We start from the raw sequence: 14,425 nt of genomic DNA, 5'->3' as shown, positions 1-14,425 counted from the left end.
CGCGTAGTGTGTTGCAGAGATGGAAGGATTTAAAGGTTTCAAGGTCGCGGATAGTCGCAAGAGAGCAGCAATTGAAGACGAGCTAGATGCGGAAATGTTTCTGCAGAGGAAGAGAATCAGCCAGAAAAATACAGACGGCGAAGAAGAGTTGGTCACAACATTTGATTGTAGACTGCAGCAGAAAATAATACATAGCAGACAAACAGACAGACAGACAGACAGACAGACAGACAGACAGACAGACAGACAGACAGACAGACAGACAGACAGACAGACAGACAGACAGACAGGCGGACGGACAGACATGCAGATGGACAGATAGACGTACATCTCTTACTCCTCTTATGTGATCAAAACTATGAGCTGTTTACTTCTGACCCACATAATACCAAACATTGCCCATTCCAAGTGACGATCGAATGATGGGACTTGGTCTTAGGCATTTCTGTGGGAAGCTCTTCCTTTGTCCTTTCCAAGTCTGAAGACGTAGCTTACTCTGATCAATCACTTTGCTCTGCTTTGTCTCAATTAGGAGATCCTCAGTCAGAATGCCTTCTACTACGTCATTGCCATTCCCAAGTTAGATTACTTGGCTAGGTCAGTATCACCATCTCTATTGCAGTCTACAGCTGCAATACATGACAACATGACTCGAACAACCTTTTGTAAAATATTGGGAGTGCCATCAATAGTCGATGAAAGGTGAAAACAGGCAACACTTCCTATCACATTAGGAGGATTTGGAATGACATTGGTCAATGCTATTGCTTTACCTGCATTTTTAGGAGGATGGATGCATACTCTGTCAAACTTGCCTACTAGGTTCCCTTACTTGACTAACAAAGTATCACTCTTACTTTCAATAGATAATAACTCAAAGATCTCGGCCAATATTCATCAAGCTGTCAAGTCTACTTGTTGTGATGATTGCCAACATCTAAGTGAGTTTGTCAAACAGTTCAAGAAATTACATCAAAAACTATCTAGTCAACTACATGAGGCAAATGCAAATTCCTGCCTGGAAACTGCGATTTCACAATCAGATAGAGCTGCAGCTAAATTTAGATCAATAAGAGGTAAGGGAGCTGGGTCATTTGGGAATTTCGTTTGGCAGCATCTCTGAGGTTGGACATACCTGCACCTTTTGTTGTCAACTGGAACATCCAGTGTGAATGTGGCAAGTTGGCAGATGAATATCATCTTCTTACATGCAAACATGAAGGTGGGTTTGTGTGGCAGCATGATGAAATTGTAAATGCATGGAGCACTTGTCTACATGAATTAAAGATTCATCAAGAGAAAGAACCTCAACATCGTTACTCTGGAAATGAGAATAGACCAGACATAGTTGTGTACGACTCTGGGTGTAGCTATGACCTTGATGTAGCCATGGCTCATCCTTTCAGACAAGATACTTTAAAGCAGGCAACTTTAGAGGAAGGTTTTGCTGCAGCAAGAAGGGAGGAAAAGAAGATGACCAAATACAAAAACAACAACTTGCCGGCATTACATCAAGCCTCAATTTCACTTCTCTGGTATTTGAACATTTTGGAACATGGGGATCAGAAGCTACCAACTATTTAAACAAACTAGCCAGAAGATCACAGACATTGAAGGCTATACAAATGAAGCTGACTTTAGAGGTTTTGGAGGAAAAATTCTCAATAATATTACAACAATGTAATGCTAAAGTCATCCTCCACAAGCTGACACGTACCTTCCCTGGAGAAGTAGATGAGGACATATACGATAGAGACTATCAAAGTAGTTTGCATTAAACTAAAGCTGATCTCAGTAGCTTGTTTGCATTTAGTGTTAGAAATGTAACGTAGAGTTTGTGTTTTAACAAATGAAATTGACAGATAGACAGACAGACAGACAGACAGATACTCTATTCTCATATAGACTTGTACATATGCTAGGAATTTGTGAAAGCAAACCAGTCCTTTCAAACAGCAAAGTCATAGATTAACTAAGATAGACAGTTTGTTTTATTCTTCCAATATACGGGGCATACCTGTGGCTCCTGCCTACATAGAACAATTTTTTGGCGCAGAACTATTCAAAAAGCCACCAGACACTAATTAAGTACGGGTGCACAACTAACAGTGTCCAACAAAAGAAGAAGGAAAAAGAAAGTCATTGCTACAGTTAAGCTTGTTTAGTCAAACAGACAGACATGCGGACAAAGGGACAGACAGACAGACAGATAGACAGCTGCTCTACAGTTACACGGTTATCAGCTGTGTATGTATCTACTGATTTGTTTGTATAGCTACTTTAATGATGATGATGATCAGCAAACAGGGACAGGAGAGAAGAATTCTGGTGCTGATGACAGCGACGAAGAAGATCCACTGGATGCATTTATGGCACAGATGGAAGCTGGTGAAAAGAAAAAGAATGAGAAGAAACGTGAGAAGCAACAGAAGCAGGAACAAAAGTAAACATGAACGAGACTCCTTCTCTATTGATTGAGCAGGCAATGTGCTGACGTTTTTATATGATTTATTACATTTAGAGCACAGCGGCAAGACATAGAGGATGAAGATGATCAGGTGATTTGTTGTATGTTTGTGTCGGGTCGCTCATCTAATTACTAACATTTGTTTGTCGGTTTTCCATCTGTTTGTCTGTTTCTCTGTATGTCTGTCTGTTTTCATGTTTACTTGTTTTGTATTTGTCTGTCTGTCTCAATGTCTGTTCGACTGTTTACTTGTAAAGTTTGTATAGGAGTCGTACTTTAAATATGTGGAGACAGCAATGGTTCCCTATGCTGACGATGAAGAAGCAGAGGATGTAGAGTATGATATGGATGGTAACCCAATATACAGAAGACCAAGAGTACGTGTTTTGTTCTACATAAGCTTGAATGATAGACAAGCGAGCAGCTTATTGTTGTTTAGATTATTGAACCTCTTTCACCAATTGACCACTCAGAGGTACACTGTACATACTATCATAGTATGCTTTCAATGCAGTAGTCTAATGTACTGGGAGAGGCATCTCTTTAATTAATGCTATTCAATAGTCTCACATATTAAGAGATGTATCTCTCTAATATAATACCATAGTATGATGTATTGATAGATGCATACCTCCAATACATTTCAGTAGACCGTTCTATGTTGCAGATCGATTATCAAGAGTTTGAGAAGTGTTTTTATGCAGAGCATGAGGAGATCACAGCTTTGTCTATACATCAAATGCTTGACATTAGGAAGAAACTTAGCATCAAGGTTGTGTTTTTGACTTCAAATGCGTATGCAAAACTGTACACTGTTGCAAGTCTTTTGTTGATATTATTAATAGGTAAATGGAGCAGACCCTAAGAAACCATGCATTAGTTTTGCACATTTTGGATTTGATGACAACTTGATGAAAGCCATTAGAAAATCGGAATTTACAACTCCAACACCTATACAAGCTCAGGTAATCTGCATATCTGTCTGCATGTAATCCACTCACGTGTCATTTCAGTTATTGTATTTTTGCTTGATTGCTATCCGTCCGTCTATTCATGACTGTCTGTCTGTCTGTTTGTCTGCTTGTCCATCTATCTGTTGTCTGTCTGTCTGTCCTTTTGTTTGTTTGTCCATCCATCTGTCTGTCTGTCTCAATACATATATTTTCCATTTAAATCAAACGTTTACATTATGAGCAACCTAACACAACAAGACCATTACGGTCTTGAAGCATACAAAATTACACTGCGCAAACTACATTTTGACGTCTGCCTGCCTGCCTGTTGGTCTATCTGTCTGTTTGTTTGTCTGTCTGTCTGTCTGTCTGTCTGTCTGTCTGTCTGTCAGTCTTTTTCGTTGTTGGTTAGTTGATGTTCTTATTTTCTAGGCCATTCCTATTGCATTATCTGGTCGTGATGTTATTGGGATTGCAAAAACAGGATCAGGAAAGACAGTGGCATACCTCTGGCCATTGCTAGTGCACATTATGGATCAAGTACTGTCAGTCTGGTATATTAGTTAATCTCTATTGTGCTACTTGATTTCTCTAATTTTGTCAGCCGGAAATCAAGGAGGGAGATGGTCCCATTGGTTTGATTTGTGCTCCAACACGAGAGCTGTGTCAACAAATCTTTTTTGAAGCAAAGAAATATGGGAAGGCATATGGACTAAGGGTTGGTATGTTTGCGCTTATGTCCGTACATCCATTTTTGCCTACCTTTCACTGACTTTATAGTTTTCAGTCTGTCTGTTGCTTCAATGGTTAATTAATTGAGTGTACCTGTTATGTTGGTGTGAGCGCCTTCCTGACTGTGTGTGTACCCATTTGTATATGTTTGACTATTAGGCGTGTGCAGTTTATGGTGGAGGCAGCAAGTGGGAACAGACAAAAGCCTTGAAGGAGTGGCCTGAGATTGTTGTAGCTACACCTGTAAGATGATTTCAAATAATGCATTTAACGTTATTGTAATCGTACGGTTAAGATGATACTCACAAATCAACTTGCATGTGCCCATTAAGGGCAAAAATTTATGTGGTGGGTGCAGAACAATGTCACTAATGGCTAAACAAGACAGACAAGCTTATGGGCAGAATTGGAGACATTGCAATAAATGAGAAAACATGCAGACAAACAATCAGGGGCACAGACAGACTGATATGCAGACAGACAATGGCATGTGTCTCAGTTTCATCTTTTGTTTGCTAGGGTCGACTAATTGATCATGTGAAATCAAAAACAACTGATCTGAAACGAGTTACGTATCTTGTCTTCGATGAAGCAGATCGAATGTTTGATATGGGCTTTGGTGAGGGTACCAACTTTGCTATTTAGAAACTGTATGGTTAAACAGAGTATGAATTGCATGTATAGAACCGCAAGTGAGATCTATTGCTAATCACGTCAGACCAGATAGACAAAGTCAGCTGTTAGCTGTTTGAGGTGAAGACTCTTGATAAGTATCTGTATGTGGCATGTAGCAATGCTATTCAGTGCGACATTCAAAAAGAAAGTTGAACGTCTTGCTCGTGATGCACTCACTGATCCAATTCGTGTTGTGATTGGAGAGTTAGGAGAAGCAAGTGAGGATGTCACTCAACATGTTCACATATTTGCTACTCGAGAGGAGAAGTGGCCGTGGGTTAAGAAGAATCTTGTTCAGTATTTATCAAGTGAGATAACGATTGTACATACTCAGTTTTGATATAAATATTCTACAGGCAACAGGTTACATGTTGTCATGTGCTTCACTGTGACAAGCGTGATGAACCTCATACTAACAGCTTACCTTTTAGGTGGAAGCGTCCTCATTTTTGTGACAAAGAAAGCAGATTCAGAAACCCTAGCTGCCAGTCTAAGAAGCAATGACTTTGAACGTAGATTTGAACATCAGACTGTAGAATTTTCTGATGTAGCAGTGTCTTTTGTTAGTTGGTCTTCTGCATGGAGACATGGATCAGAACTCTCGAGATGAGATAATCACAAAGTTCAGGCGGAAACAGTTAGCCATTCTTGTTGCTACAGACGTGGCTTCTCGTGGACTTGACATTCAGCATATCAAAACTGTCATTAATTATGACATTGCGAGAGACATCACAACACATACACACAGAATTGGTCGAACAGGACGAGCAGGTTAGCATGAGACATGTCTGTATGTGCATCAGGTGTTGTAAGAACCATCACGCTGTGTGTTATAGGAGAGAAAGGTGTTGCACATACATTACTGACCAACAAAGACGTACACTTTGCAGGAGATCTTGTGAGAAATATGGTGAGACAGCCATTTGAGAATGCCATGCACTGCATCTCGTTTGTTTTTGCTTGTCTGATGACACATCCAAGCCTGTTGTTGTTCTCTATCAAGTCTGTCTCTCTGTCTGCTGTTCTACTTGTCTCTATCCGTTTGTTCACCCATCAGTCAGATGGGTCTACCTGCAGCTGTAGGTATGCATATGGCCAAGCCTTGCCTTTCTATGACATTAATTGCAATTGTTGTACACTGAGACTGACTGTTCCGTCTGTTTACAGGAACAAGCTAATCAAGCTGTTCCCAGCTCTCTATTAGACTTGGCAATGCAGAATCCTAGGTTCAAGAAGACTCGCTTCAACCGAGGAGGTGGTGGAGGGAGACGCGCAGGCATAGGGAGAGGGAGAGGAGGGCCAGGTCTTGGGTACAGTTCATCTGCATCATCTGCTGGTGGACGTGCAAGACCTGGATTTGTTGGATTTTCCCAGGTGCAACTGGATTGATCTACAAATGATCATTGTTGTGAATGTGCGCAAGCCATGTTCTAATTTTGTTTTTCATTGTGTCTTTCAAGGGAGAAAACTTGAGTTCAAAATCATCTGGGACTTCTCCTGTCAAGAAGGCAACAGGAACTTCAGGATATGTGGCTTTCTCCAAGGTATTTATCTGTCTGTCTGCTTCCCTTACTGGCTGTGTATGTGTGTATGAGTTTGTATGCATGTTTGTCTATCTGTCTTTCTGTCTTGTTTGTGTGCCTGTGCTTTTGTCCCACTATGCATATCAAGTGTACACACAGCAACTGCAAACACAGTTGGCAGAAAAGGAAGCTACTGAAATTGATCAATGACTAGCTACTCCTCACTATCAGGCACTTGGGCTGCATGCTCTTGTTGCTCAGACTTCGATCCCCGTCATAGGCATCATTGTGTACTCTCGTGTTTTGAAGGGTGACAGTCTTTCAAGTGTTGCTGGTACAAAGTCGTCTGACTCTGCATCATCTGCAGCCCCTGGTCCAATGTCGGCAGGTGGAGGAAGATCAGCTTTACTTAAAGCGGCATTTGCAGTAAGACAACTTGGATGAAACACGTGATCACACAGACACAGACACACACACGCGCACACACAGACACACACACACAGACACACACGCGCGCGCACACAGACCGCGCACACACAGGCACAGCCACAGAAACACACACACACCACACACACACACACACACACACACACACACACACACACACACACACACACACACACACACACACACACACACACACACACACACACACACACACACACCACACACACACACACACACACACACACACACACCACACACACACACACACACACACACACACCACACACACACACACACACACACACACACACACACACACACACACACACACACACACACACACACACACACACACACACACACACACACACACACACACACATCTATACTACCAATGTTACAGGCTAAATATTCACGTTTTCAACGCTCATCAGACTCCACATCATCTCAAACAATGAGCACATCAGGAGAAGGAGCAGTCCCACCTCAGCAGCCAGCAAAACCCGAAGGAAAGAAACGACGCAGTCGATGGGACTAACATCATTCCCTATTGTTGTTATACAGACAATACTGTACACGCTATTTGCATTAAAGGTCTCTTTGACTGCTACATACTATTACTTTGCTAATTCTGTGTAAAAGTCTCTTGCCAAGCTACTACAGCTAAGCCCTAGTAAAGCAGCAACAATATACAGAAGAAAGAAGAGAGGAATAGCATACAGAAAGAGTACCGTCTTCTTCAAGAAAGCCAAAGCTACACAACACAAGAACTGATCATTTGCGTGGATCTACAAATGTCATCACGTGCATTTATTGTTTCTGCTGTGTCTGTCAATTCGTGTAACCATTTGTCTGTCTGTTTCCATGTACTTGTTTGTTCATGTGTGTGTGTGTGTGTGTGTGTGTGTGTGTGTGTGTGTGTGTGTGCGTGCGTGCATGTGTGTCTCCATGTGCACGTACACTTGTGACAATGTCTGTCTCTGTCTGTCTGTCTGTCTGTCTGTCTGTCCATATTTCAGTCCATCTTCCCATTCACCCAACTTTTTGTCGGTTTACCTATTACTCTGCCTGCAAACGTACACATTAACGTATTATTTCAGTTTGTCAACTTCACTCACAGCTGTATCCAAGAAATGTAATATAACTGTAGTAACTGAGCGCCATGAGCCACAGAGCATTTCCAAGAAAGAGCACAGTGACTGTGCTATGGATCGACTCTATAACGTACACTAGTACATCATCTAACATAACACTTCATCGAATTACATCAAAATAAGACGACTGACTGTGTAATAGAAAGACTTGCACCATGTGCAGGATGATAAGAGTTGGAAAGTAAGCATTCAAGTGAATATCGAATGCATACGCCCACTCAACTTGCTGGCTATCATTGGGATCAGCTTTACCAAACCGATTAGTTAGATACCTAAGCCAACAAAGCAGAATGTCAAACATACTGAAAGAAGCATATCTAATTAATATTAATTTATATTTACATTACAATACACTATCTGGTTTGCCCATTCTTTGCCTAGGCAAATTAACACAAATTCATGCATATAGCACTAACTCCCGGATATTGGGCGGAGACAACACAAAATCCCCGATAACTTGTTCAGCTATTTCAACATTCACGTGACCCTAAGTGACAAATAATGTTGCATTTGCTTGTCCTCACCAGAGTATTGATGCGACAACAAGTCCTATCCCAATGCACTCAACAAAGACAGTCCACAAAAGGAAGTAGATGAAACCCTCAAAGGAGAAACTGCACACAACAGTATAGAATATCGACGATCCTGCAACATATCACAATTATTGTCAGCAAGTTGCAGAGTAACAGCGACTTCAATTACCACATAGCCAAGCAGCCAACAAGACAAGAAAAGCAGGATCATCCCGCGCCCAAATATTCTTCGTTTCTATAGCAAAGTGACGTCATAAAAATCAATCACGTGACCTCAAGAAACTGACGTTTATGATAACGAAAGTTTTTGTAGACTCGACTGGGATCAGCACATAAGTAGAACATTTGCCAGAGCGCAAACTCGAAGTCCATATGGCGCCATTTCAGCATTCGACGGAAATAATCAAAACGGCGAGACGAACGAGAACGACGCATCCTGCTTGTAGTCACTCCATTCTGTGAGGGCAGCATCGTGACGAAAACACAAACAGGAGCCTCAGACTAACGATTTTTAGGCCAATGACTAATCTTTTGATTTTAATGAGTAGGTGCTCCCGGATGTGGATGTAAGGGTGTGGACCGAACTGATAGTAAGAGCAGTTTGTAGCCAGTTTCGTTCTTTGGACGGATTGACCCTTACTCTGTTGTTGTTTTGCGATCTTTATATATAGGTATTGGATCTCAGGTGACAGTCAGCATCTCGTCATCCTCGCACCCGCGTACACGCACGCACGCACGTATACGTACACACACGCGCGCGCGCACACAGACACACACACAGACACACACACACACACACACACACACACACACACACACACACACACACCACACACACACACACACACACACACACACACACACACACACACACACACACACACACACACACACACACACACACACACACACACACACACACAAACAAACAAACAAACTAACAGACACACACAAACACACAAACAAACAAGCTCACACACACAAACAAACGAAAACAAACACACACGCACACACACAAACAAACAAACAAACACACACAAGCACATGCACAACACAGCCTTTTGTTTGATTGCTTGGTTGTTGTGTGTAGCGCAAGATGAGTAGTAGAAAGAAAAAGAATCACAGAACAATCAGTCCGGTTGTTCAGTCATCAACATCAAAGAGGAGAAAGAAACATCGAGTCACATGGGAAGAGTTTGACTATTACGAGGACAATCCACGTCCATCGAGAGAAGGAGATAGGACAAAACAGAGCCAAACAAAGTCAACAACAAACAGATTTTGTTTCAAGGATCAAAACTTTGCATTCAGACAAGGAGCTATGAACAAGAAACGCGTGTGGAAGAATCTGAAACAAATCCTTGGAAATGAGCGGATGTTGCCATGGCAGCAGGACGATCCAACTTACAGCAGCATTGATGCTCCTCCATCTTTCAAACCAGCCAAGAAGTACAGTGACTTGTTTGGTTTGCTGGCAACATATCAAGACCCTCAAACAGGCATGAGATACAGCACACCAAACGAGTTTGCCATAATTCGATCGTTACCTTCCGACATTGTACAGAGTTATTTGGCTATCAGAAAGGCGTCGACTGTTTAAACAAATTAGTATTGATATTTTGTACAATATCGTGGTGTTAATAGCAATTACGAAGGTTTCAAACTATTCGCGCGTATTTTCGGTCTGGAGTTCGAGGAATCGACATTATCCGGGTGACTCAGTTTTCATGTCGTTCAGGCAGGTAGCCGCTCGGGTAGTTAACTTTTCTAGTCAGTACGGAAGTGATCGTCGGAGTGGCAGCTACACAGCCTACAACCTCGCAGGCGAGTCGTGTATCTATCCAAATTATGAAGACCACACTAAAGCTTTTGTGCTGGTAAGCAAACGCGTTACACACACGCGCACACGCACACACACACACACACACACACACACACACACACACACACACACACACACACACACACACACATGTATACGTTTCTTTCTAATTTAATTTAATTAATTTCAGTTCATTTATTACGTACAATATCCCGGATTAACTATCTTTTTACTGTGTTGCTGTATACGTATTTAATTAATTAGCTATTTGTAATGAGAGTTTTGAACTTTATGATTTTTTTGCCTTTTTGGTGTACATGAAACGTCTGCATTTTCAGTGCAACAGTCATCAAGACACTGTTCATGTTGGCATGTCTTGTGGTGAGCTCTGACCAAACATGTCAAATGTCAATCATTCAGGGTGACTGGAGGATGAATGTGACAGACTTACAATGAACACTAGTTGTGCTCGTGCCAACACTCTTGATTTCTCGGATTTCACAATGGATTAGTTGATATTAACAGTTTGGGCGTTTGTAAAGATCTTTCACCGTGTTCTCGAAGGAATTGGAAAGTCTCTGGACAATTTTCTAAGTCTTTCTGTGTCTTCTAGGTGGTCTTCAGTCTGTGGTCTCTGGATGTGCACCCCAGTTTGTGTTTTTAGTACACACAATGTGGTTGGTCTGTGGGTAAATATTGTGTATTTTGTACTTGCTATATCATCATAGTATTGGGACAGAGAGAAAAAAAGCAACAAATCAGTTTCTTGTTATCAGCATGTAGATTTATCTTTGTATGCTACCACACACACACACACACACACACACACACACACACACACACACACACACACACACACACACACACTCACACACACACACACACACACACACACACACACACACACACACACACACACACAGTGTCACACACAGTGTCACACACAGTGTCACACGTATTTTTTAATATTTGCAACAGCTGTTTTGCTTAACAAGTCAATTTTTTGTGTGTAGAGGACATATGGACCCTGGTGGAGTATGGCACCATCTGCTCCTAAGCGCATCAAACGAAGATCATCAAAGAATTTTATATCTCAAGACTTTGTTGGTGTGTGCAACACTGTGTTTGCTGTTTATGTGGTGATAGCAAATGCAAGTGTGTTGTGTTCACTCTTCAGAGCTGGAGTTCAATGACCTTGTGTATCCAACAAGAATCAGGATTCTTGAAACATATCATCCAGGAGCTGTTGTTCGTATTCTTGCTTGCAATGCATCTCCAGAAGCTCGACTGTCTAGTGGAGAGATAAGGTGACAGGTTTATAGTCACTTGTAAGGTCGTGATTTGTTTGGTCTTCAGATGCTTAGGCAAACTAGATAATCATGTCTTTTGTTCAGTGTGTGTGTGTGTGTGTGTGTGTGTGTGTGTGTGTGTGTGTGTGTGTGTGTGTGTGTGAGACTGTGTGTTTCTATGTATTTATTGCTGCAGGTGGGAAATGTTATGGAGTGGGCCTTCTCAATGCAAGCAAGTGCCTCAAAAGAGTCGAGAGTTTGAGCCTCCTCTGAAGCAAATCAAATTTCCTACAAAGTCAGGATCATTCACATAGTCATTACTATTATTTTGTGTGCAGTTATGCAAGCACAAGGTTTCACAATAATTAATTACATGCACAACTTACAAGTTTTCTTCACACACACACACACACACACACACACACACACACACACACACACACACACAAACACACACACACACACACACACACACACACACACACACACACACAAACACACACACACACACACACACACACACACACACACACACACACACACACACACACACACACACCTTATAAACTAAGTCAACATTAGATTTCTACTGTGGCCATTTTTATGTACAAGCTATCAGAATGAGTGATAAGCCAGTTGGAATTAGGTCTTTGTAGACACATAACAAGTTATTCTACTGACAAACAGCATGGTGGCAGAATGTCCGGCAAAGAAAGGCAGGCAGACTACGATTCAGCAAGTTCTTCTCTCAGGGCAATTATTCGAAGTGTTTTGTAGGTGGCTGACTTGGCAGTGTGGACAGACTGCACAACCACTATTTGTGTGTACAGATATTGTAGATTGTAGATATTGACAAATTGTAAATATTATTAATCAAATTTATATCAACTGCAAATTTATATCAATTACAAATTTATATTAACTTGTTTTGGTTAAAAATAATCCTGGCTAGTACAAGGTCAGTTGTCTAGACAGAAGAACAAATAGACAGTAGATGAAGGTGGCAATAAACTGTAATTTCATCAAATTCATAAGCAGCATAGAAACAGTTACACTGATGTCAGATGATTACACAGGTTTACTGAAAAACTTATTTTGAGTAGTGATAACACACCATGTGCGCCATGCCTGTAAGTTAATCAATTAATTAATTAATATATTTCTGTTATAGATTGATTCGCCTTGAATTTAATCATGAAGATGCAGGTTATTATCCTGAATTGGATGCAGTTGAACTGTATGGAGACCGAGTCAAAGCTAAGGGCAAAGGTAAAAGTGTCTGGGCATGTTGTGGTATTTTCTGTGAGAGCAGCATGTAACGAGTGGTTGTGTAGTTGGTGTTGTGGACAGAGCTTTAGGGTTTCTGACAGAGCACACTGTCAAACTTCTCAAACAGCTCTCATTGACTGAATACGCTCCGTCTGAAGAGGCACTTGGAGAGTTTGGATACTTTGGGCTTCTACCGGTTAGACAGATAAATAGACAGATAGAAAACATACAGACAGGTGGATGGACAGAAAATGGATGGATAGATGGACAGACAAACAGACAGACAGACAGATGGATGGGTAGATGGACAGTCGGATGGATAGATGGACGGACAGACAGACAGTTGGACAGACATACGGATGGGTAGATGGACGGACAGACAGACAGAAGGATGGGTAGATGGACGAACAGACAGACAGATGGATAGATGGACGGACAGACAGACAGACAGTCAGATGGATAGACAACTTCAGCAAGAAACTTGAGTCTTACAAGAGCTTTAGTGGTGTGTCTACTGTGCCAACTTGCTGTAACTCAACTACATGTAACATCCGCATGCTTACAAAAATGATGAAAGTAAATTTGAGCTATCTCTAACAACAATATCAATGAATAGAAGTCAGTAAGGTTAACATGCTTGAGTCTAGACAACAGATTGAACTTCTTATCATTACACATACACAACATTTTTTCACTGTTTGTGCTGATGTGTGGCATTTTGCAGGATGAATTGATTCAGCACATCATGAGCTATCTTGACCTTACCAGTCTGGGCAGAGCAGCACAAACATGCAGGTATGCAGGCCACATTCATACACATTTTTGCCTTTACCCTCGTCTGGGTGGGTAAGTCTGATTCTGTGTGTATATTTCACTGTCAGTATTCATTTGCTAAACCTTCCAATCCAGAAACTATTTGCGTGATTATATTATAAAATCCAATATCAGCTAACTACAGATGCTTCATGTGACATCTGTAGCTTGTTGTTCCGCCACTGCTATGATCCTTCTCTCTATTCAGAACTTGATCTCCAGCCATATTGGAACACAGTAGGCATGCATGTGGCTGAAGTTTGTGAGTATTTGTAGCCATTAGTCTCATTTTGATTTCTTGTTAATGCAGATTGATGACTGCACACTAGAAGGGTTTCAGTCACGTTGCTCTCGGTTGGAGAAGATCAGCTTGTCATGGACTGGAGGATGCGGCCACTTGACAGAGCAAGCAGTTGTGAGGTGTGTTTCGATGTCTGCTGCATTGGAGTTTATTTGAAGTATCACACACACACACACACACACACACACACACACACACACACACACACACACACACACACACACACACACACACACACACACACACACACACACACACACACACACACACACACACACACACACACACACACACACACACACACACACACACACACACACACACACACACACACACACACACACACACACACACACACACACCACCACCACCACCACCACCACCACACCACCACCACACCACAAACACAAACACAAACACACGTACACCTGTGTGTCTGTCTGTCTG

General features: G+C 41.6%; 4 protein-coding genes across 7 annotated transcripts in view; 3 read left to right on the top strand and 1 right to left on the bottom strand.

The window, feature by feature from the left end:
- The first annotated feature begins 6 nt into the window (after positions 1–6).
- On the top strand, positions 7–7,550 carry LOC134193103 (ATP-dependent RNA helicase DDX42-like). Of its 2 annotated transcripts, XM_062661891.1 has the most exons (20): positions 7–147; positions 2,276–2,443; positions 2,522–2,558; positions 2,734–2,844; positions 2,907–2,942; positions 3,135–3,239; positions 3,313–3,432; positions 3,853–3,960; positions 4,025–4,138; positions 4,312–4,395; positions 4,672–4,771; positions 4,837–4,884; positions 4,944–5,135; positions 5,259–5,339; positions 5,395–5,598; positions 5,664–5,737; positions 5,995–6,201; positions 6,288–6,371; positions 6,660–6,776; positions 7,201–7,550. In XM_062661891.1, the coding sequence occupies exons 1-20, from the start codon at positions 20–22 to the stop codon at positions 7,333–7,335; spliced, it is 2,253 nt and encodes a 750-aa protein (XP_062517875.1). In that variant the 5' UTR covers positions 7–19; the 3' UTR covers positions 7,336–7,550. The 2 variants fall into 2 exon arrangements, with proteins under 2 accessions (XP_062517875.1, XP_062517876.1); XM_062661892.1 differs by lacking the exon at positions 7–147 and having other exon boundaries at positions 2,393–2,443; positions 2,725–2,844.
- Positions 7,415–9,026, bottom strand: LOC134193106 (protein unc-50 homolog). 2 transcript variants are annotated; one of them, XM_062661895.1, is made up of 6 exons: positions 8,772–9,026; positions 8,654–8,719; positions 8,476–8,596; positions 8,084–8,223; positions 7,916–8,026; positions 7,415–7,551 (listed from the first exon to the last, which is right to left on the bottom strand). In XM_062661895.1, the coding sequence occupies exons 1-6, from the start codon at positions 8,953–8,955 to the stop codon at positions 7,415–7,417; spliced, it is 759 nt and encodes a 252-aa protein (XP_062517879.1). In that variant the 5' UTR covers positions 8,956–9,026. The 2 variants fall into 2 exon arrangements, with proteins under 2 accessions (XP_062517879.1, XP_062517880.1); XM_062661896.1 differs by having other exon boundaries at positions 7,916–8,014.
- A 10-nt stretch (positions 9,027–9,036) lies between these two features.
- Positions 9,037–10,150, top strand: LOC134193107 (INO80 complex subunit C-like). The gene is made up of 3 exons (XM_062661897.1): positions 9,037–9,074; positions 9,156–9,169; positions 9,575–10,150. Exon 3 carries the CDS (start codon positions 9,581–9,583, stop codon positions 10,082–10,084), a length of 504 nt encoding a protein of 167 aa, XP_062517881.1. The 5' UTR covers positions 9,037–9,074; positions 9,156–9,169; positions 9,575–9,580; the 3' UTR covers positions 10,085–10,150.
- Positions 10,151–10,190: 40 nt separating this feature from the next.
- The window catches only part of LOC134193313 (F-box/LRR-repeat protein 4-like), a 5,785-nt gene continuing 1,550 nt past the window's right edge, over positions 10,191–14,425 (top strand). The window contains exons 1-9 of one of the 2 annotated variants that reach the window (XM_062662141.1): positions 10,191–10,361; positions 11,320–11,413; positions 11,484–11,613; positions 11,792–11,890; positions 12,767–12,864; positions 12,930–13,060; positions 13,589–13,659; positions 13,845–13,914; positions 13,988–14,097. In XM_062662141.1, coding sequence (XP_062518125.1) covers positions 10,212–10,361; positions 11,320–11,413; positions 11,484–11,613; positions 11,792–11,890; positions 12,767–12,864; positions 12,930–13,060; positions 13,589–13,659; positions 13,845–13,914; positions 13,988–14,097 — 953 coding nt within the window. In that variant the 5' untranslated portion in view covers positions 10,191–10,211. Of the gene's footprint in view, positions 10,362–10,716; positions 10,996–11,319; positions 11,414–11,483; positions 11,614–11,791; positions 11,891–12,766; positions 12,865–12,929; positions 13,061–13,588; positions 13,660–13,844; positions 13,915–13,987; positions 14,098–14,425 lie in introns of those variants that run through there. The other variant, XM_062662142.1, reaches the window with a different exon arrangement.

The sequence above is a fragment of the Corticium candelabrum genome, chromosome 17, assembly GCF_963422355.1.
Source record: "Corticium candelabrum chromosome 17, ooCorCand1.1, whole genome shotgun sequence".
Taxonomy (NCBI): Eukaryota; Metazoa; Porifera; class Homoscleromorpha; order Homosclerophorida; family Plakinidae; genus Corticium; species Corticium candelabrum.
Note: the sequence above shows the minus strand (reverse complement) of the source record. Positions and strands in the feature narration are given on the sequence as shown.